Source organism: Scomber japonicus, chromosome 12 (genome assembly GCF_027409825.1).
Source record: "Scomber japonicus isolate fScoJap1 chromosome 12, fScoJap1.pri, whole genome shotgun sequence".
Classification (NCBI taxonomy): Eukaryota; Metazoa; Chordata; class Actinopteri; order Scombriformes; family Scombridae; genus Scomber; species Scomber japonicus.
The window spans coordinates 25,922,636-25,945,036 of record NC_070589.1 but is presented as its reverse complement, the minus strand read 5'-3'; the positions used below and the strand labels follow the sequence as shown (position 1 = coordinate 25,945,036).

At 38.6% G+C, this 22,401-nt stretch overlaps 1 protein-coding gene across 1 annotated transcript; it reads right to left on the bottom strand.

Moving 5' to 3' along the window:
- Positions 1 to 4,060: 4,060 nt before the first annotated feature.
- On the bottom strand, positions 4,061 to 21,995 carry pip4p1a (phosphatidylinositol-4,5-bisphosphate 4-phosphatase 1a). The gene is made up of 7 exons (XM_053330373.1): positions 21,833 to 21,995; positions 20,089 to 20,282; positions 13,428 to 13,534; positions 11,636 to 11,741; positions 8,512 to 8,564; positions 7,136 to 7,226; positions 4,061 to 4,601 (listed from the first exon to the last, which is right to left on the bottom strand). The coding sequence occupies exons 1-7, from the start codon at positions 21,954 to 21,956 to the stop codon at positions 4,458 to 4,460; spliced, it is 819 nt and encodes a 272-aa protein (XP_053186348.1). The 5' UTR covers positions 21,957 to 21,995; the 3' UTR covers positions 4,061 to 4,457.
- Positions 21,996 to 22,401: the final 406 nt, after the last annotated feature.

Below are 22,401 nucleotides of genomic sequence, written 5' to 3'. Positions count from 1 at the left end.
ATTACAGTAAGATTAGATGAAAGTTACTTGTAATTTGGTGCCTTTTTAAAGAATATGCTTCCTTTGTTTAAGTAAAATTAGTTATATTTTAGCTGATATCATTTTGTTATTATTATATGTTCTGTTTGTGCCCCGTAACATGTAATCACAATCTAGAGTCAATTACATACATAAATAGATAAAAAGCTAACTAAAAGTAATAACTTAATAGTTAAAATAGTGATCTAACATTATGTAATAGTCAAAAGATTGCTAAAGGTAATGGTTGAAATAGTTAGCTAAGAGTAATTGTATAAAGAATTGAAACACAGGCTTTGCTAGACGTAATGGATAAATATGGTTTGAAATAATAAAGAATAAAGAAACAGTTGAAATAGTGTACTAAATATAATGTATACATGGATGAAAAGTAAGCTACTTATGAGTAATAAGTAAAAGAAATTCATAAATGATTATGGTTGAGTAAGCATGATGGATAATGATGTCCAGCTTCTGTCACTCCAAGTAGTAGTAATGATGCCAAGTACTAAGTTAAACCAAACTAACCTAAAGACTGATATATTACTGTAAAAAGGTCATATCCAACATCTAGTTCAAAATCCATTCATAAGAACATAATGAAAACATGACAGCAGTGTTGATGAGGCAATACTTGAACCCATCTCACAGTGCTGTCATAAAAAAAAAGAAAAAAAGAAAAAAAGAAGAAAAAAAAAGTTTGGATGCTGCTGGTGTTCACATCCAGAGCACAGCTGGACGCAGGTGCAGGACAAAAGCAGCATACAAAAGAAGGGAAAGGGAGAAAAACTCTGCACGCTGAATACAATGAAATTTTATGATGCAAGCGTTTGACCCTCGGGGGGTCTTTGCCAGGACTGTTTGCTTCACAGCGTTGCATCATAAAATTACAGTTTTTGTAACACGGAGAAACACCTAATGTAAATTGGGACTGTCGTACCTCATTTTTTTTCACATGTGGCATCTAGTAGAGAAACATGGCAATAAAATAAATGTATTACTACTACTATTGGACTGACTGGAATTCAGGATTAGATGTGGTGTGTTGGTAAATGATAAGAGTTGAAGTCGACAGTTTTTTTTACACATCATCATGTCTTTATTTGTGTGTAAACAAACTCTGAAAAGAGCATCAGCCAGGTTCTTGATTATTGGCGTTATAACATGATCGATTTGTTTTGCAGTCATGGATAAAACATGATCATCACACTGCAAAAAAACAACAACAAAAAAACAAATATCCCTTCTAACAAGTCATTTCATCGTGAATTCAGTCTTAAAATCTTGATTTACTTGTTTCCAACTACAGATGTATGTGTAGGAGGGAGAAAAAAGCACTGACCATAACTTGAAACTGGCAAATCATTGAATGTCACAGAAGAAAAAACAAATGCCCTAGGACCAGTCTTGAAAAAAATGAAATGATATCACCTCATTAAAAGACTTTTTTTCATAATGAATCAGATTTTAGGACATAATAAATGACTGACTTGTTAAAGTGGCGTTTTTGTTCTTGTTTTTTTTTGCAGCATGTATAATAAATAACATGACACTTCCATTAACTGTTGCTTGTCTGCAACCTCAGTTCAGTCTAGCAGGGTAACATCGTCTCGTCTTACTGGGTGTATGCAGTGTTTCTCACTACTGTATAAGGTGCTGGGTGTGTGTTTGTGTGTGTGTGTGTGTACGAGAGATATGACATCCCTTAGGAATGTGATTCACTGTCAAAATGTTTTATTAGTGTCAATATGTCACATACGTGTATTTGAGTATTTCTGTGTGTGTGTGTGTGTGTGTGTGTGTGTGTGTGTGTGTGTGTGTGCTGTGGTTAAGATTTGGACACGACCGGGTGTCCAGAGGCTTATTAGGTTAGTAGTTCAACAAATCATTAAATATGTAACAGGTGAAGAGTTGCAAAAATAACCTTCTTAAAAACGACAAAAAAAACTTCTGCAGCAATCACAGCAGTAGTGTTAAGCTTGGAGTGCAACATAATTCGCTTAGTCACTTCCTTTTACATAAAACAACAAATATATTTACAAACACAAACCAAAATACATCATAATTCATAACAAAAGCAATGTTACCACATTCAGAACCACAGACGAGTCATCGTGGGACTTATACTGAGTGAGAATGTAACATGTAATGTGTGTGTGTGTGTGTGTGTGTGTTTGTTATTGATATATTCTGACTGATATCAGGCTTCACTGAGCAAATATTTCACTGGCCTTAAGGTCAAAGCTCCACCTGCCCACAACAACAAGTGGAACCAACCAATAAGAAAGCTCAGGAGCAGCCTCCATCTTCACGGACATGAACTGTTTTAACCATGAACGGTCCCGGTAGGAATCAATGTTGTGAGTTGAGTTGAGTTATTTGAGCTCTGCAGCATTTACTCCTTGAAGATGCACATCCCAAAATTTTCAGTACGCTCTCAGGAGATATTAAAGGGAAATTTCTGGATTTTTCAACCTGAATCTTATTTTCTCCTCATTTTGTGTCCAAATGACTAATGGTGACAACGATTTTTAAAATTGGTGGAGTAATAAGTGAGATCACTGCAGCCAGCGGCTTGAAAACAAGGTGCGATGTAATCCTTTGAGGGATTTGTGACCCGTCAATGTACGTCCACTAAAAGTTCTTGTTTTTGCCACTGGCAGATTCAGACTGTTAATATAAGTGTCTGAAAACATTACGGAAAAGACTCTAGAGAGAAATAAAGTTGTGTTTCATCAAGAGGAAAGGTAAAAGAAGTAGTAAGTTGTATTTCTCTGTAGTGTCCTTTCCGTTATGTTGTGAGACACTTTAGCCTGTCAGCGGCAAAAATAAGAACTACAGATCACGACGCGGCCCGTTTCATGACTGCCAGCTTAAGTGCTCTCAATCAATACGCCACCCGTTTCAAAAAATTGTTGTCTCCATTAGTCACTTAGACACAAAATGATTGAAAAAGTCCACAGTTTTTCCCTTCAAAAGACTTGACGTGTGGTATCTGAAGTTAAACGTTTGCACAGAAGTTGCTGAGTTTGCACTTCTGCTAGAAAAATGTGAGCAGTTAATGAGGCTTAAAAAAAAACAAAAACCAAATGAGCAAATATAGAAAACACTCAAAGGGTTTTATGAGTGTAAGGAGTAAGATATTGACGTCTTGAAAAAAAAAAAAAAAAACCCAAACCAATAGCTCTTCATGCTCTTCAAAATGAAACTAGGTCAAAATATACAGAAAAATCTAATAAAGTCAACGTGACTCTTGGAAAATGGGAGCATTGGTTTTTGCAACATTTAGTAATATGATGGTTAGAGATAATCAAAAAGTAAAAAGAAAGTAAACCTATTTTTTCTATAGTTTGGACCAATGAAAATGAGCGACAGATGCCGTCACACTCTTATTGGACTCTTCCACCACCCAGAGTCGATGAAACAAGCGCGACAGCTTTAAGGAGAAATGTCGGCATGTGTGTCCTTGAAGAGGGAGGCTGGGATGCCTTTAACTAGTTTCTGAGCTGCGACTGTAAAAGAGCATCCTTCTATTGTCGTGTGCTGGTATGTGTTCGTATGGCTGTGTGTGTGTGTGTGTGTGTGTGTTTGTGTGTGTATATGTGTTGAATCCTTCTATCACAACTCCTTTTTAAGGCTTTCAAGCTGCTTTGGATCAAAGTCAGTCCCAGGGGATAATTCAGCATAAACACTGAGTTCAGAAACATCATAGCCTACCTTCAACGTACTGCTGAATCCAATTTTTCAGACACATTTCAACACCTACTTGATCTTCTGATTCACGTAAAAGGGAGGGCTGAGGTCCCTCTAGCCAATCATCGTCTACTGGCATCGATTTTGTTAGCTTCATCTGACTTCGCCGCTACTTTCACAAAATTATTTTGTTTCTCGGTTAAAAAAAAGAAAAAAGAAAATTGAAGTGAAATGCTGAGAAAAGGGGAGTTCCCACCTAAACAAAAAAAAACAGGGGCACGATTCACATCTATTTAACTTTAAGCCCTCATTTTTAGGTGTTGCGGGGGGTGCAACAGATGTGCCACAGACTAAAGCCGAACTTTATGAACAGCGCAGAGGGGGAAAGGGGGGAGGGAGAAAGAAAGAAGAGTGTTACAAATGTTAAAATGAACCCACACTGGCCACGAGATTAGAATAGATAAACAGTACATTAGGCTATACGCGTCATCATAATTACCGATAGATATATAGCAGTCGCAGCCACCGCCATCCAGTTTTAGAAACACATTTGACTAAAAGGAAGAGGAGGAGGAGGAGGAGGAGGAAGAGGAGGAAGAGGAGGAGGAGGACCTTTTCTCTCAGGAGTTTGGATTTAAATAAATATTCGGTTTTGTTGGTTTTTTTTGTTGGTTTTTTAAGCCATCTTTCCTCCAGGCTGGCGGGTTTTGGGAAGAGGGGGTGCGGCAGGTTCGTAGCTCGGGACTCTATGTGAAGTTCTGGAGGGGCTGGCTGACCCTCATGCAGGCCCAGTAGAAGGCCCGCGCCAGAGTGACGAGAACCAGGAGCAGCAACACGGCCCACGAGGCGTAGATCCCCTGGTAGGTCTGAGCCTTCACCCACGTCCCAGCCTGGAGAGATGGAGAGAGAGAGGGAGGGAGAGAGAGAGGGAGAGAGAGAGAGAGAGAGAGAGAGATGGAGTGAGAGAGATGGAGTGAGAGAGAGAGAGAGAGAGAGAGAGAGAGAGAGAGAGAGAGAGAGAGAGAGAGAGAGAGAGAGAGAGAGAGAGAGAGAGAGAGAGAGAGAGAGAGGGAGAGATGGAGAGAGAGACAGAGAGAGAGGGGGAGAGAGAGACAGACAGACAGACAGAGAGAGAGGGGGAGAGAGAGAGAGAGAGAGAGAGAGAGATTGAGAGAGAGAGGGGGAGAGAGAGAGAGAGAGAGAGAGAGAGATTGAGAGAGAGAGAGAGAGAGAGATGCCTTTAAAAAGAGAAACTGTCAGCACATTCTGGGTGTGTAATGGTGATTATAATGAGCCAGCTCGAGTCCAATCAGGGCTAAATGTAAGGAGCGCTGAAGCTACAATGTAGCCTGAAAATGTTCTTTGCAATCAATATGTGGACCAGATGTGATTTTCAACACATTTAAAAAAAAACAACCACAAAAAAAAGCCAAAAGTCATTTCCATGCATGGCTAATGACGAAAGAGTTGAGACATGTTAAAGATCTACAGTCAGCTTCATCCACCTGCAGCACACTGATGCACCCACAATGAATTTTTACAGTTTTTTTTAAAAAAAAGGAGCACATTTTCATGGAAGAGTACATACTCAATAATTAAGTGTGACTGGTGGGGGGGGGGGGGGGGGCAAGGGAGAGAAAATAGCTATCCCATCAAGTATTAAGTGTGCAGCTGCTCAGAAGAAAATTATTTAATGAAGATGGCAAAAGTGACTTTGAGAGAACCCACGGGGACGTCGTGGAAATATGGAAATGTGAATTTTCCTATTTCAAAGTCACAACAGTCTTGAGCTGAGCTAATTTGCGTATAAAAAGTCCCCACTCCCCTTCACCCCACCACCACCCCCTCAAAAAAAAGAAAAAAACTTTGAGGAAGCGTTTGTTCCACACATGTAATAAATCCCTATAATGAATAATGCTCTTTCTTGTGCTCGACACCTAGAGATGGATGATACACACCTGTGGCCGCCCCAGCACTTTTTTTTTAACATTCAGGAATAGAGCCAGGCAACATTTTGTGTGCGTTAAAAAATAAAAAAAATAAAACGCTGTCGGAGAAAAGTCGAGCAGATGCTGTTTACGAGCGTTTAAACGCAGCGATGAGCAGGCAGTTATGTCTCACCATAAAGTAATCAAGACGGTTCGTGGACGTGAAGAAACGACAAATATACTCAAAAGAAATGTTTACATCGGGCTCAGATGAGATTCCTCCTCCTAACCCTTCCCCAGTAAATGCTGCCTAAAGTTTTAATGATTCACTCTGCTCTGAGGACTTTAACATTTTAACTGGCACCTCTTCGCTCTTCGTGTTGCAGCAAACAGCTCCAAAAAGAAAGTTACAGCGGTCGTGGCGATGAATCTTAACTACCTTCATTTAAAAATCACTGCTTTCTCATTCCTAATTAAATGGAAATGAAGTTGCATCTGTTCCTTGTCTTGGGTTGTTGCTAATAAAGTTTATTGAAACAATACACACCTCCACAAATTAAACTGTCAAACCCCCCTCTCCTCTTAAACTATTTATTTTTTATTAAAAATCACCTTTGTATGAAATGCAATCTGATTCCATGTTGAAATCACATTTAATGCCAGCCGAGCAGCATTACGCAACGCTGTCACTAACAGCATTCACTATTTATCATGTGCACTTTACTTGCTGCTCTGCATGCTGCTCTGCACGTATTCATCACTTGTTCACAGTTGTGTCTACACTGCCGGAGCTGTTTCGGTGCTCATCTTGCGCCCTCTGCTGGTTAGGAAGGAGAATGTGTCGACTGTCTAGTTTTCTCTTCATGTTTCCTCCTTTTTTATAAACTACTGAATATCTAAAAAAAAAAAAGAGAGAGACAATCTGACCTACAATTAAGAGATTAGGCTATTATTGCACTCTTATAATAAATGAGAGCAACAACAATCACAGTGTATTATTATATTATATTCATATTAATCTGAGGGAACTGACAAAAAAACAGAAGGTCACAATCAAATCATATTTTCTCCTCTTCAGTATTTGTGGAGGCAGGCGAGTGCAGACTGATGACTCCTTACAGTTAAAGCCGGCTGTGCTACATCTTACTGACAAATAGAGGCCTGTCACACAGTGTCTGGAGAGCAGGTGCACAGTGCACACATCGCCATGTTAAACGACTGACGGCAGAGATTGTAATTGTGTTGTATTGCTTCTTTGTTTGCTGTGTAAGGGAAAGGTTTTCACGTTATTAAGTATACACGGAGGACAGTTTTAGGCAATAGTTTATAAATTATTTCATTGTATTGTGTTTTTTTTTTTTGGCTGGCTGAAAAGGGTAAATGCCTGCCTCGCAGCCAAAAAACAGGCCTGTGCTCCTATTGGATAACGGAGAGTATGGTGTGTGTATGTGTGTGTGTGGTAGATGTCGGTATGGTGGATGATGATGTCAACTCACCATCAGCCCGGCGGTCGAGATGCTGAATAGCAAGCAGAGTAGAAAACACCACAAGCTCCGCCTCCTGGGATACCTCTGACCAATGGAGGAGCTGCAGTACCCCAAAAAAAAAAAAAGAACAAAGATTTATTAACTGTATGACACATTCAGTCCTGTTTCTAACACAATACCAGCCTGTGTGCTGATCTGAATTATTAAACGGGATCGATACGAGGGAAAGATTTAATCTAATTTAAACTCTACAATCAATATTTTTAGTTTGCATAATTTGGGGAATGAATCATTTTTGCTGCAGTTGGTGTAGGTTAACTTTGGCTGGATGTGAAGAGCTGAATTAACACGTGAAGGACAAATGAAGCTTCAAGCAGCATCTGTCCAGCTGTCTCGATCTATATTCTCAGACTACTTTGGATTTGACAAGTTGAAGTCTCATAACTAAAGCTGTTCATAAAGACTGCATCTGTGCACACCTGTGTCTTTCAGTAATACACCTAACACACACACACACACACACACACACACACACACACACACAGACACACAGACACACACACACAGACACACACACACACACAGAGAGATGCTGTACGTGCCTGATGGATGCCTGAGACATTCGTGTAAGCTTTGTGCACTTTAAATTAGAGCCTGACTGATATATATGAGTCAGCCAATATGATCAGTAAATATCAGTCTATTACAGATATATTATATATATATTACATATCTTAATAATCGCATTTGAGGGATCATTACAAAAGATATGTGTTTAGGTACATATTCTATGTATATTTAAGATTATTGGCTAATACATCAATCCAGAATCAGTCAGTTCCTACTTTAAATGTTGTAAAATAGAGGGACTGTATCTTTAACGTTTAATAATAATACATATTAGCATCTTACGCATCTTCCTGTGCTCTTAAAATATGAATCTGTCCCAAATCAAGAACAAATAAAACTAAAATATACACTATGGTTAACAGTAACTAAACTCCCATGAAGTTTTCCCACAGTGTTAAGAAGCTTATGGCTCTAATAGTGAGGAATGTAGTTTGTGGCAAAGCTCAAACAAAATCCCGAGGTACAAAACATACATGGAGCAAAGTCCCACGGATCAGAAACCTTATTATAAAAACATGCTAACAATGTGAGGCAAGTGAGAAAAACATGTGCTGCAGGTTTTCAGCCTAGAAATCAGAAAAACATGATGTTGATTCAAAGACAAACTCCGTCCTTGAGAAAGACCCTGAACTCTTTACCTGCTTACTCTTTTGCAAGTTTAATCCGAGCATCAAACGTACGGGATGTAAATCTGAAGCGTAACAGTACAGTGAGAGTGAAGTGGCGTTATGGATGAATTGCTTATAGCTACTTACACTTTCCTGCAGTGTGGGCACCTGGCCAGCGTCCGGTCTGTGAACTCTGTCCACTGAAATGACAAAAAAAAAAAAAAGATTCAACTGAGTGTTAAAGTGCCAGAAGACGTGAGTAAGACCTTCACAATATGTATAATAGACCCTTTATTTTAAAATGCAATGCCTGTGATTATGTGCATTGCATAATATGATTTTTGCTTACTGGCTGCGACTAATGTTTCAATTAATAGATTGATTGTTTGGCAGGAAATGCTGAAATAAATGTCAAATGCAATTTCCCAGAATGCAACCATCCGAAACGCTCAGAAATTCAATTTACAGTCATATAAGTCAGAGAAATACACTAAAATCCTCAATTTTGAGAAGCTGAAAGTGGAGAATGACATCTTATTTAAATGTTTCTGTTGCTTGGATTGATGACATACTTATACTAGTTTTACATATTGTTCATATTCTGACTCATAATTAGTCTCTAACCCAATTCACATTCATAAATTCCCTCATCAGTCATTAATACATATTTGATTATGGATATTATGGGAAAAAAGACAATCACTATTTTATAGAAGAATATAAGAGCATGTTTTAATGCTGATTTCTGACTTTTTTTTTTTTTTTTTTTAACACAGGTCAATCTTGTACATTGGCATATTTAAAAAGATGCATTTTGTTTCCATTGGAGGTCTCATTAGGAATAATCTGGCTACAAGAAATGTGTATATGGTGTTTTTACAGCTCTCAAATGTTAGATAAATTGATCAAATTTGACTCTGAACAGTATGTAAAGGGTTAAAAAAGACTCTTAATGTTTTTATCAACAGTACTCGTGATAATGTTTTTATCACTAGAAAGAAAAAATGGTCTTCCTGTAGGGTGCACACACACATTTATCCCCCCTGATGTTGGGTGTGTGATATATTTGTGAACCTCTGTGTGCAATGCTGTACATTCCTCTTGTTGTAAAAGATATATTCTGCAAGGGAAGCACAGAGAACATTATCGTCCCCATCTGCGACAAAATGATCACGGCGACGCCACCCACGGATCTGTGTTTTCATTCAGCCACCCTGTCTTTAAGCAGATAGGGAAGGTCTGACTGAATGCTAAACACCTCGTAGCATCTACTTCACCCTTCTTTCTTACACCTCTATTCTTCTCTTCCTCTGACTCTGCCAGCTTCCTCTCTTTTACCATATATCCAAACCACCTCCGCCTGTCTCCATGCATTGTTAAAGGGACGGCAGGTTCAATTTTTACTTCCCCCCTTTAGTGCAGAATGAGCAGGATATATCAGCGGAGGGGTTGAGAGGGTTATTGATCTACATCAGTAACTCAACATTTACTTGGCCTGGTCTGAAGAACTTTTGGCTTTACAGTAATTCACCCTCTCTCTGTCTGGCGGCCCGCAACAACAACAAAAAAAAAAAAACCTCACTCAAGCTGTCATGAGATACTTCAGCTTCAAATGATAAAAGCTTCTCTAGAAAGCCAAAGCAGTTTTTTATGATTCTGCTGTTTTGCATAGTAATACATCACTTTTTCAGACGGTTTTTATTAGATCTTGGCACTCTGAAGTGAAATGATTTTATTGGTTATGTCTTTCTTAGGTTATGTCACTCAGGCAGATCGGAGAGATGTGGGGGGTGGGGGGGGGGGGGGGGGGGTGGAGTGTGCCAGAGATTTAACCACGGCCGCTCCAGCAGTGGCTTGACTGATGCTGCATTTCCGTCTGATTGCCATTAAGGTTAATGATGTAATCAATGAATGGCTGTTTAAATAAAACCAGTCCTACTGATGCCATTATTAATCATTTGAAAGTTGTTTTTTTTTTTGCTTTTGCTTTTCTGTATTTTAGCAATTTATTTCTAACTCTTACAACAGAGATTACAACAAATTGACTAGACGTAAAAAAAAAAAAAATGTTTGATTTTCTTTGCAGTCTAAATCTGAAAGAGAAAAAAAAAGTCAATTTGAAAAACTAATTATGAAACTAATAAAACGTGGTTTTAGCTCTAAATCCTAAAATCCACAGTGTATTTAATGAGTCAAAAAAAAAACCCCACAATTAAAGTTCTACTTCTACATTTTGGGAAATGAGCCTAGTTGCTTTCTTTCCAAGTTAAATGAGAAAATGTACAATACTTTTTAATACATTAGTTGATTCATCTATTATTTGATTGACAGAAAATTAATCAGAGACCATTTCTGAGTCATTTACGTAGAGTTCCAGCTTCTTAAATGTTTCTATGTTTCAATCTATCTTTGACTTATAGACTGTTAGTCAGAACAAAATGAGACATTTTAAGGTTTGCATCTTCGGCTCAGGGAAAACGCTGATCGTCATCTTTCATCATTTTCTTGTAATTCTATAAACTCGAGGTTTTTCAAAGTGGGGGGCGGACCTCCCCAGGGGGGTTTCCAGCAGTGTCGGCTCGGTGAATGGGAGTGAAAAAATATTACACTAGTTATTACATTAGTCATGAAAAGGAGATCACATAGAATCGCCTAAATGTGTGTGATTTGGTTAAAAGAGATAGTTCAGAGATACAGTATAGTTTGGGGGGCGGGGGGGGGATTTTACAGTTTTTCTCACTTTCTAAGAATCGGAAGCTAATAAATGTCTTCAGAGTTGAGAAAGAGGTTTTTTAAGTATTTGGTTCAATCTGAAGTATGTCAAACATCAAGATCAGGCTAGCTTGGCTTATTAGTTGATAATAACATAATCATGATCCCATAAGCATCCAGTCACAAAACCAAACTAAGTAAAGTGGTAAAGCTTTAAAAATCCCTGCTATAGAACAAATGAGTAGTTGACATATAGAGAAAATAATCGGCCTTACTGTAAATATGAAGCTACAGCCAGAAGGCAGTTAGCTTAGCATAAAAACAGTGAGAGCTGTTTCTGTCCGAAGGTAACAAGATCTGACAACCAGCACCTCTAAATCTCACAAATTAACATGTTAAATCTTGTTTGCGTGATGTGCGACAGATTTCCAACATGTTTACAGTCTTTATGCTAAGCTAAGCTAATTTGCTCCCGGCGGTAGTTTCGTTCAGTGTTGCTGGTAAATCACACATAAGCATATATACTGCTGTGAGTTCAAAGTGTTTTTAAGGCTAGTACCAGGAAGGTGTTGCTGCAGTGTCCACAGGAGACTCGGGCCCCGGCTGGCTGGGGGTCAGGACTGGCCGGACCGGGATGAACTGGACCCAGATTGATTATCCTCTTACTAGAAAAGAGACACAGACACACACACAGGAAGTCAGCATTTACACCACAATTGACTCGAGATATGACTGACTCGTCAATGAGAGATAATTATCACAGCTTGATTTCCTTTCTTCTTTTTTTTTTTTAAGTGAAGGGTCGTCTCATTCGGCTGGTGCAGAGATGCTGACAGCGGTGTCACTTTTTTGGGATCCATTAGCGGCCAAACATCTCATTACTACAGACACTAGCTTTTCTACTTCCTACTTCCACAACAGTAGCTCAGACTCTGTGATCAGACAGCGGTGTGGAAATGTGTCTGGTTTGAATGTTAAACAGTCAAACTGGAGGTAAACTCTCCAGAGTCATCTAATGCAGGCAAACACAAAAAGAGGCCTATGAGGAATATATTAAAAGGCTTTTGACACCTCTTTGACTAAATATATAATCTTTGGTCAACTGTGGCAACACTAGGAAAGTAAACAGTTACAAAAGAAGCATGAAGAGGCATTTTAGCCAGTTATTAAAGTAGGAAAGTTTGTATATTTTTAAATTTTAAGAGTATTTGTGTTACTCCTGAAGTATAAAATGTGTCATTCCAAGTCAAACCAAATGGTTAAATGATAAATAGTGAGATATTTCTGTTTTAAAAAGACACCCACATTTAATTTAGCTTGAAATGGAAAAAAAAAAAAACCTGCAAAAATATTTTAACATACAAAACCCAATTTAGCACCTTATGATCTCCACCGAAGCTGACAGATGAATTATGTGTTTCAGATCTTTATGACGATGAGATTTTGTGACGTACAGTTTAAAATTACACATATTCACACATTAACAAAAACCAACAACAAACAAAACAACTACACACACACACAAAAAAAAAAAAAATGCTAAAATTGTTTTTTTTTTGCAAATTGTTCGCCTCAGGCATAAACAAGGAATCTTATCTTTCTCAGCGATTACACGAGGCCACGGCGAGCGAGCGAGTGTGATGATGTTCAGATGAGCTGCCAAAGTCGTGCCTTCCCAGTCACTGACATCAGCCTTGTCTATTTATCTTTATTTTACAATGAAAAGCTCAAAATGCATCAGTTTGACCTGCAAAAGATGATTTGTTTTTAGCTTTTGCATTGAAACTTTTTACTAGTTAATCGTCACTTTTTCTCCTCTAAAAGAAAAGAGAGCATATTCTAGCCTCTGATATGATATTATATTATATTATAAATGAATTTGCTAAGTGTGCATTTGGTTGGTAGCTAGCCTGCAGTGCTAGTTAGTGCATAATTAAAGCAGCAGAATTTATTGACCTGAAAATTAAACCCCTTTCCCCAGGAAGAATATCTCTCAAAATAACAATACATATATTAACCGGGCAGACACACTCTCACTCACACACACACTCTCTCTCTCTCACTCTCTTAATAAGGATGACACACAGAAGTAAAATGCATGATGTGGCTGTTCTAATGAGGCTGTTATTTCCTCATCAGACTTGCTGAGCACTACATGTAAACTGCGCTAGGAGCACACAGCCTTAATTGAGGGACTGCTGCTCCCACTGCACCTTGTTTCCTCACTTCTCTCTCTCTCTCTCTCTCTCTCACACACACACACACACATAGACAGAGTGAGTCTTCCTGCAGTCTCACAGCACTGTCCACACACATACACACATAAAGTGACTCGGAGGAAAAAGTCTCACCAATATGGCCGGGGACAGGCGATCCTCTGGGAGGTGACTTTGCAGATGAGCAGACAGTTGCAGGGGCAGCGAACGTACTTCTTCCCTGCTGGGGCGTTCTTAATGGGCTGCAGAGGGAGACAGAGGCGTAGGAGGAGGAGGAGGAGGAGGAGGAGGTGGAGGTGGAGGGACATAAGGAAGAGAGAGGAGAACAACACGTTTAGAGAAAGCAGGTAGAAAACAAGCCAATTATTCCTGACGGACAAGAACGAAGTGACACTACATAAGAGAGAGAGAGAGAGGTAGAGATAGAGAGAGGTAGAGAGAGGTAGGGGTATTCACAGAGATGTTAGAAGTGGTTGTATTGTATTGTAGTTGCAGTTCAGGTGTCAAGGGTCAGTGTTACTTTACGGTGAGTCTGCTGGTGATATATTGTCCCCAGCTCTTTAAATGACATCATTTCCATAAGTATGCAGCTCTTGTGACTGTTAACACTTGATCTGACACATCAAGTATCAAGTGCTCAATGTTTGTCACTTTAAAATTACATAATCTAATGAAGTGGCAAAAAAATGATGCCGTCAGACATCTGATTTATAAACTGAAGTGCTATATTTAAAGGTTTTTGTCACTGTATAGAACCGGATATTTTCTATTATATATTTGTATGAAGTGATAAATCTATAATGTTTTTTTAATTGTTTAATGTGTTCATTTGTTCCATATATCTGTGCTGGACCATCTGCATGACTTTCTGTTATTGTCAGTTTACTTAAATGGAATATATTAACCCTCCTGCTGTCATTGGGTCAAATCTGTTTTTATATCAGAATCAGAAACATAGATTTCATTGGGTGATAATTTGTACTTTATTTCTTTATGAACAGTCAAACCAAACCAGGTCTGTTTTGACCCAGGAGGACAACAGGTGTGACTAATTGCTGCCATTCAAATATCTGAAATGGGTTTAAAAAAAGTATCCTGACTAAACTTTGACCAATTTGTGATAATTCATCAACATATTTTCCTCTGATCCTGTTGACCATAATTTCCTAAAATATGTGTAAAACTTGTGGTAATAAGTTGGAATGAAGTTTTCAAAATGATTTAACAAAGAATTGGGTGATAATGTATACCTTATGCTTTATAAACAGTCACACCAGTCAAAAATGACCATGGAGGATAACCTTGTAACCTCAGTTTGGAAAGGTTCTATAGAAATAAAGATTATTATTATTATTATTATTATTATTATTATTATTATTATTATTATTACTATTACTAGTAGTAGTAGTAGTAGTGGTAGTAGTATTATCATTATTATTATCTGAGCCAAGTGAGCAGGTTTGTGTATTGATGGACTGAGCATCACTCTCTCCATAATGTTGTGGGTCAAATCAATTATTGAGTACATTGGCTGAGATTTCAGAGAGAACGTAAACTTCATTCTGTTTACGACCGAGCGCCACTTTACAAATCACACACACACACCTGGCTCTGAGTTTAAAAGAGTGTCCAGCTGTCACACTGCTGTTTGTCCTAATGACGCTTCTCTCCGCCACGTCATTAAACACTGACTAACCAGATCAGACAGGGTCCTCTGTGTTTCCCGCTCCATTATCAGCTTCATTTTGTACGCCGTAAAGGATTTATTAACTGTGGCAGCTGAAGTTAGCGGCTTGTGTGCTTGTGTGAGTTTGACACTGGGCTGTTTTCACTTTCATCGGATGGAAAAGTGGAAAGTTTCTCTCTGTGCTGATTGAGAGAACAACTTTAAGGAGACGGACTATTAGCAAGACTTGTAGCATCAAAGCTCATTTGGAGGCCAATTGTGGTCCAGTATGAAACTTACACAAGTGCGATGTGGGAAACTTGAAACCTCCAGTACACACACACACACACACACACACACACTTAGAGAGAGTGGACTTCTTGTGTCCAGCAGCTAAACTTCTTAAATGACATAGATTGTACTTTTTTAAATGAGGGAGAAGGGAGGAGGGAGGAGGGAGTAAATATCATTTTAAGGATTTTAAAGTGGGGAAAAAAACATATCAGATACACATTATTGTTCTAAGCAGAGTATTTTGTCTTAATACACGTCTGGAGGGGGGCTTAAAACACATTTTGTTAAAAAAAATGTATTTTTAAAACTTATTTTGGTGTTAAAAACAACAAAAAGAAGATCCCCCCTCCAGACATGTTGTACGATATATAGAAAAAACTCTGCTTGGAACAATAATGTGTGTCTAATATGTTTTTCCCCTCACAAAAGTACAATTACCCCATTAAAAACTTCAGAATTACATCTACTTCTTCTCCCTCATTAAAAAATATGAAAATATCTCAAAAGTGTAACTTCTGGACTCAAGACGTCTCCCACTTTACTGTAAAGTCAGCTCTCTGTGTTTGTGTACTGGAGGCTTTAAGTTTCCACATCACTCTTATGTAAGTTTACTGGACTACAATGAGCCTCCAAAGTGGTTGTTATGTCATAAATAATGCTTGTAAGTCGAGTCCCCCCCCCAAAAAAACCCCCCTGAGAAAACCGATGTTCAATAAGCACAGAGAAAGTGAAAGTGAAAAGACACTTCTGCTGTTAAACTCTGCACAGAGAAGCTCAAACACCCAACTGAAGGAACAAGAAGTAACTAACAGATTTTTTAGTGATAGTTTTTGTGTTATGTTCTGGTTTGTTACTACCGTTCAGATTATTACACATAAAAATAAAGATTTTGGCCTATTTCACAACTTAAAAAGGAAAAAAAAAGAGAACACCCACACACTGTCTTCACTTGCTCAATAAAGATACTTTTTAATAAACACAACATTTCGGTCACTGACCTTCCTCAGATAGATGCTGACAAATGGAAATATAGATCTTAAAATACAGCCGGCCGCACCTCGTGGCTCAGAGTGAACTCCACCTCGTCCTCCTCCTCTTCACTTGGACTCAAAAGTACAAAATCAGTAAGGTAACCAGAAAATGTATTGAAAATATTAAAAAGTATCTTTATTGAGTGAAGTGAAGACAGCATGTGGGTGTTCACTCTGCCGACACACCTGTCAACAGGACTACTCAGGTGTGTGAGAGATTTTTTTGATGACAGCCCATTTCCCAACAAAATCTAATTTAAGACATTTTCATGTAGGGAGGCACTGATCCAACTATTTCAGTTCTGTTACTGATATCAATATCTGAACTTTGGGTATCGGCCAATCCTGTACAAAGCTGTACGTGTCACTATGTGGAAGAGACTGGGATCAAAGCAACATCAGGCTTAATTTAATCATTGATTTCCTAACTTTGTAAAATTGAATGTAGCAAATAAATACATGGATATAAATGCACTGTATCAGCGCATATGTTGTCCCATATGCACCAATATATTTTTATGTTGCCTATATAACGATGACGATTGATGACGATTGGTGACTGGGATCAATCCTTTGTGTGTAAAGCAATATCAGGTTTAATTTAATCATTGATTTCCTAACTTTGTAAAATTGAATGTAGCAAATAAATACATAGATATAAAAAAAATGTAAGGATGACGATTGATGACGATTGGTGATTTCATAAAATATTTACACAATGAGATTTTTGATTAATAATCATCAGTAATGTGGATATAATGACAAAGTGGGTAAATGCAGCCTTTAAAACCAGGGAAGACAACACTTCTAAATCAAAATATAAAGATGATATCTAGTCTCGTAACAATATAAGATCGATACATTGCCCAGCCCTAATGTTATGTATATGAGATCATCAGCCTGTATATTGATATCAGAATTTTTTTATCCCTAATATCGTATCGGAATCGGCCCCAAAAATATATACCAGATCCAGCTATCAGAGTCAGTGTCGGTCCGATATCCAATATCAGCATCAGTGCGTCTCTAATTTCATGTGCAGTTAAAGTTTCTTCACAGTGGAGACGTTTGATGCCCTTTGTGATTAAATGAGTCTCTGCTGCATTATGACTGGAGGAGAAGAAGACATACTCCGCCTCGAGATTATAATTATCTGTGATGTATTCCTTTCAATACTGTATAAACCTGTGGCGATAAAACTAACCATTAATATGTTTTATAGTAATTAGTAATGTTCTGATTGTCATCCCGCCTCCTACTGGGCTAAACTGTGTCACAATACGTCTAATTTACTTTGCCTAATTAACAAAAGGAAGGGGGGGGGGGGGGGGGGGGATTGACGCATAGAAGAGCTCCCAATTAACACTAACACACATCCTGTAGATCCAATTACTCAGAACAACTAACGGCGGTCCACAAACACTGTGAAGATATTTAGCCTCTTCTCCACATCCCCCGCATAAATCTTTCTGGATCCGAGCCCAAATTCATTCTTCGTCACGTCTCAATTTGATACAATTTCCATCTGTAATGCTAACAAGGCATATTTTATACTATCCAGACTAGATTTCAGTGTAAATATGTCTTCATCTTTACATTTCCTAAGGTTATGGACCACAATCCGTCCACCTCAACACACCCTGGAAACATTTTAGCGTGACTACACATGTTCCCTCCATCTGTATATTTCTCATACTGCCAACTGGTACATCTGGACACATCTCATATACTTCCTCTTCCATCTGTAGGACGACATGCATAACTAGTGATGCACGCTGGTGGCACAACTCTCCGGTTGTCCCGAACATCTAGAGTTCTGTCTCTGGGGTTCCTGTTTCCTCAAAAAGATCGTTAAGAGTCGGTAATTAATTTTAGCTTGACGTGTGTTTCAGCTTTTCATAAATTGGGAGTGTGAAAGTGCAGCTGTGCATCTGGATGTTTGTTACACTTTTCAATAGGAGGAGGGAATCATGTTTGTAATATAATAATATTAAAAAATGTATCTAAATGTTTATCTGAAGATAACAGTTCAGCCATCTGAGTTAGTCCAATAAAGTGAACACAATTACAGTGTGGAGTCTTAATAGACAGCGTTTTCCTGTTCAGCTACAGTGGAAGTAACAAAAACTGAAAATCTGGCACTAATAAGACTGTAACTTCAGAAGATAATGAATGTATAATGTATTTCACTTACATCAGGACAACTCAAGCTTCATATGAGCCTATTTGAAAATAATATGTAGCTTCAGCTGTCTGATTTAGTCCAATAAAGTAGATAACTTCTACAATTACAGTGTTATGAGTTAAAAAGTCTCAATTGACAGCGTTTTCCTGTTCAGCTACAGTGGAAGCAACCAAAAACTGAAAATCTGGCACTAAAAAGACTGTAACTTCAGAAGATAATGAATGTATTTGATTTATCTGGACGACTCAAGCTGCATATGAGCTTATTTGAAATTAAAATGTGTCTTCAAGCGTCTGATTTAGTCAAATAAAGTGGATATCTTCCATAACTACAGTGTTATGAGTAAAAAATAAAGTCTCGATAAACAGCGTTTTCCTGTTCGGCTCCAGTGGAGAGATCATAACAAAAACTGAGAATTTAGCACTTAAAGGACTGTAACTTCAGAGGATAATGAATGTGTTGATGACTCAGGCTTCATATGAGCTTCAAGTAAACTTTAAAATACTTGTGTGGAACGAGGGATGTGGATTTTGTTTGCAATCAGATACAATGAAGTGCATTAGGGAGGGATCTCTTAATGGTCAGTTTAAAAAGGAGGAATGATTACAGCAAAAAAAAAAAATCACTCAGACACCTGACTGTTGCTTTAAGGACAGATGTAAAAAATTGAGAACTTGTCCTTTAAAGTATTGTTAGCTTTTCAATTGTTATACCCTGTTTTGCATAAAAACAAGTTGATGTTTATCAAAGTAAGAATGAAACCACCTGTTCCCTTTTTCCTGGAACAAGTCAGGCCCTCATATTGCGCCACGATAAACAAACCCGAGATTATAAACATGTCACATGAACTTAACTTCTACATTTTATATCGTGGGAAGAAATCAGAACAAGTAGTCATCTTAAGCCTTTTGAATTTTGTGTAAAATCCTCTAAATCACATTTAGTGTAGTTTGTTGAGAATACAGTTTCTTCTCAGCCTTAGTTTTAGACGACATATACGACCATCTTTACAGGGAGTTTTAAAGTTTGCTGTTCAAATGTCACTGTACTCACCAGAGCGAACCAACCAAATGACAGTACAGAGCTGGTCAGGTGTGAATGTGTCCTTGGATCTGATGATAACACAACTATTCGCTTTGTACCTTCAAGCTTCAACCACAGGACGGCCAAACTGCTCCGCTATGATGTCTGTTATTGATGTAATGCAACAACTACTATTTTAAAGGGTTGATTCACCCAAATTATAATAAAACACACAGTTTTTCATTGTTACTACTTTCTGATGGAAATACAGACGATATGGATTATTAGTGACCTCACAGCTATGAGGACACTGATTTGGGAAGAAGATTCTTCTGAAGTTTGCAAATGTTTTACTGTTCATTGCCGTGAGCATCACAAATTCAATTAAATTGGCAGAAATTTGAAAAAACCTGAGCAAATAAACCCCAAAACACCTGTTGGTTTGATACTCCTACAGGTAAGTAAGTGAGTTTGATCTGAAATTTGGGGGGGAATCAACCCTTAAATAGAGGATACTGGTTTATGTGTGTATGTGTGTTGTGCAGTATTTAAACAGACAGTGAGTGAATGCATTTATAAATTATTCTAGAGACCTACCGTAGCTTCATTGCAGACCCCGCACTTTACCACATGCTGGTGGATCTTACCCTCCACAGAGATCAGACTCTGACACACCCTGCAGCTTATAACTGGGGCGCTGCCGCTCTCTGGGGAGGTGAGAGGAGAATAGGGCGGAGGGTCTTCCCCTAGGAGCACCGAGGGCTGAGTGGGGCTGGGGAACGGAGGGAAGCCTGAACAGGGGAAGGAGACAAGGACGGGAATAGAAAAGTTGTAAGACTGGTGACAAGCGAGTAGATTCTTGAAAGGACACGGTTGCAGGAATTGCGAAACAGAGTGAAAAAAATGTCTCAATTCCCATGACAAGTAACCTCTTATGATTAACAAGATAATAAGATTTGGTCTCGAGTTCAGCTGAAAGGAGCTTTAGAGGAAAAACACTCCTGGAATGTAGAGTGAGGTCAGTTTTCGACAAAATACCAGTCTACGTGTTTGTCACAGAAGAAAGCCGAGGAAAACTGAAGGGACGGACTTTCTATCTTGTTATCTGACGCAACATACAGTTAAGTACAGTTAATTAACTAGGGGATCTTCCAGCTGAGACACAATCAGTCCCTCTCCCAGCCTGCACTGTCCCTAAAAAACACTACCAAAGCTGTTATAGTGTTTGTTATTTGGTGTCAAAGTCATATAACATGAACAGACAATCAGCAGTGTTGTTGAGATGCTGCACTGTGACATTATTAGATAACGCTGACTTTATTAATTAGACTTTTGAATATAAAATATGCATTAAATGAGTAAAAATACTTACACATAACAGGGATTGTAACTTAAATGTTCTTGCATTATAATTCTTTGGGGCTTTTTACAAAATAATAGTCATTGAATATATGTCTGTCATGCAACATGGGACTACAGTATTAAAAATTACTTTGGAAATGAATCAAAATGTCCCTTAAACATATTTCATGAGGGCGAAAGAAGCCCTTATTTTCTACCCTGGTCATTGAACAAGATGTCTCAAGTTCAAGTAGTGTCTAAAGCTGGTTGTGGAGAGAAAAAAAACTCAATTAGGAGCCATATTTCAAGGCTTTTCCAATACTATAAGTAGACACAGTCCCTCCCTATGAGTGAGCTCTGGTTGGTCGCAGCATCCCTCTGCAGCCTCTGCAAATGGCTCTCTCATGTGTCAATCAAATCAGGTGTTTTCTCGGTTGCTAGCGGCACAATTATCATCAATATATCACATAAAGAGGGTTTATTTTAGAGTAATTAAACAGATAAACTTCAATGTGATGAGTCAAATAGCGTTTTAATAAGTCAAGTGTTGGATGCTGCTGCTTCTTTCCTTATTTAAAAGAGAGAAAGTTAAGACTCATTTGTTTTAAAATTTTAGAAATAATAACAAAATTGAATTAGTGGAGGATACAGCTTGTGATAGCAGCAATGATTTCTGTTAAAACCGTGTTAATTAAATGTAGTTTAGTGGTAATAACAATGAGCTACAAACCCTTAAGTTAAGAGCTAGCTCCCATGGCTAATACATCAGCTGCTAGGTTAGTCTCTGCTACATGTTAGTGGTGCAAAAACTGCTTATTTTTACCCCCAGGAGCTCCTAATAGAGCAATAATTGTCATGCACACATCATATCCTGCACAAATACAGTCACGACACACCGGCTCTTTGTGTCAGTGTCACAGCTGAGCTAACCAGATAACCCATAATGCCCAGTCAGTGCATGCTAACCCCAGCTACAGGCTAACCCACCATGCATACTCACTCTGTGGTTTGTTGGGCTGCACACCGTAGGGCGCAGCACCACCGGGAGACACCCCTCCGTTACCGCTGCCCAGAGCACCGTCTCCCAGGTCTGATAGTAACGGGGACCTCTCGCCGTCCGCCATACCGACAGCGAGGCTGTGTGGAAGAGGGGGGGAGAGGAAGAGAGCTGGGGAGCGGTGAATGTGTGTGGAGGAACTGCTAAGGTGGTGTATTGTTGTGTCGGAAATGTGCAGGCGTCACATCACATCACATGACCACCATCACCACCACCACCACTGCTGATGCTAATGCCCCCGTGGGGGTGTGGCACCACTCACACCAGGGGGATGCTCCAAAATGTGTGTTCATACATATCAATTACATGTGAGTTAATTTTCCAACAACGCTCACTCCCTGTGGTAGATTAGGGTAATGTGGGACACTTTTTGCAATTCTGACTCGTTTACCTTATTTACATATGAATCCAATACATTATATCAACACCTGATATCAATATGAAATCCCTGATGTTTCCTTGTTAAATAGAAGACAATGTTTAGATAGTGTACTCAAAAGGGAAATTGCACT

Bases quoted from the DNA above. Each gene is read 5' to 3' on its own strand.
- pip4p1a (XM_053330373.1), bottom strand. From the start codon at position 21,956: ATGGCGGACGGCGAGAGGTCCCCGTTACTATCAGACCTGGGAGACGGT. The intron at 13,535-20,088 runs GTAGGTCTCTAG...CTCCCTCTGCAG, and splicing joins GGGTCTGCAATGAAGCTACG to CCCATTAAGAACGCCCCAGC. The intron at 8,565-11,635 runs GTACTAGCCTTA...TTGTCATTTCAG, and splicing joins ACTGCAGCAACACCTTCCTG to TGGACAGAGTTCACAGACCG.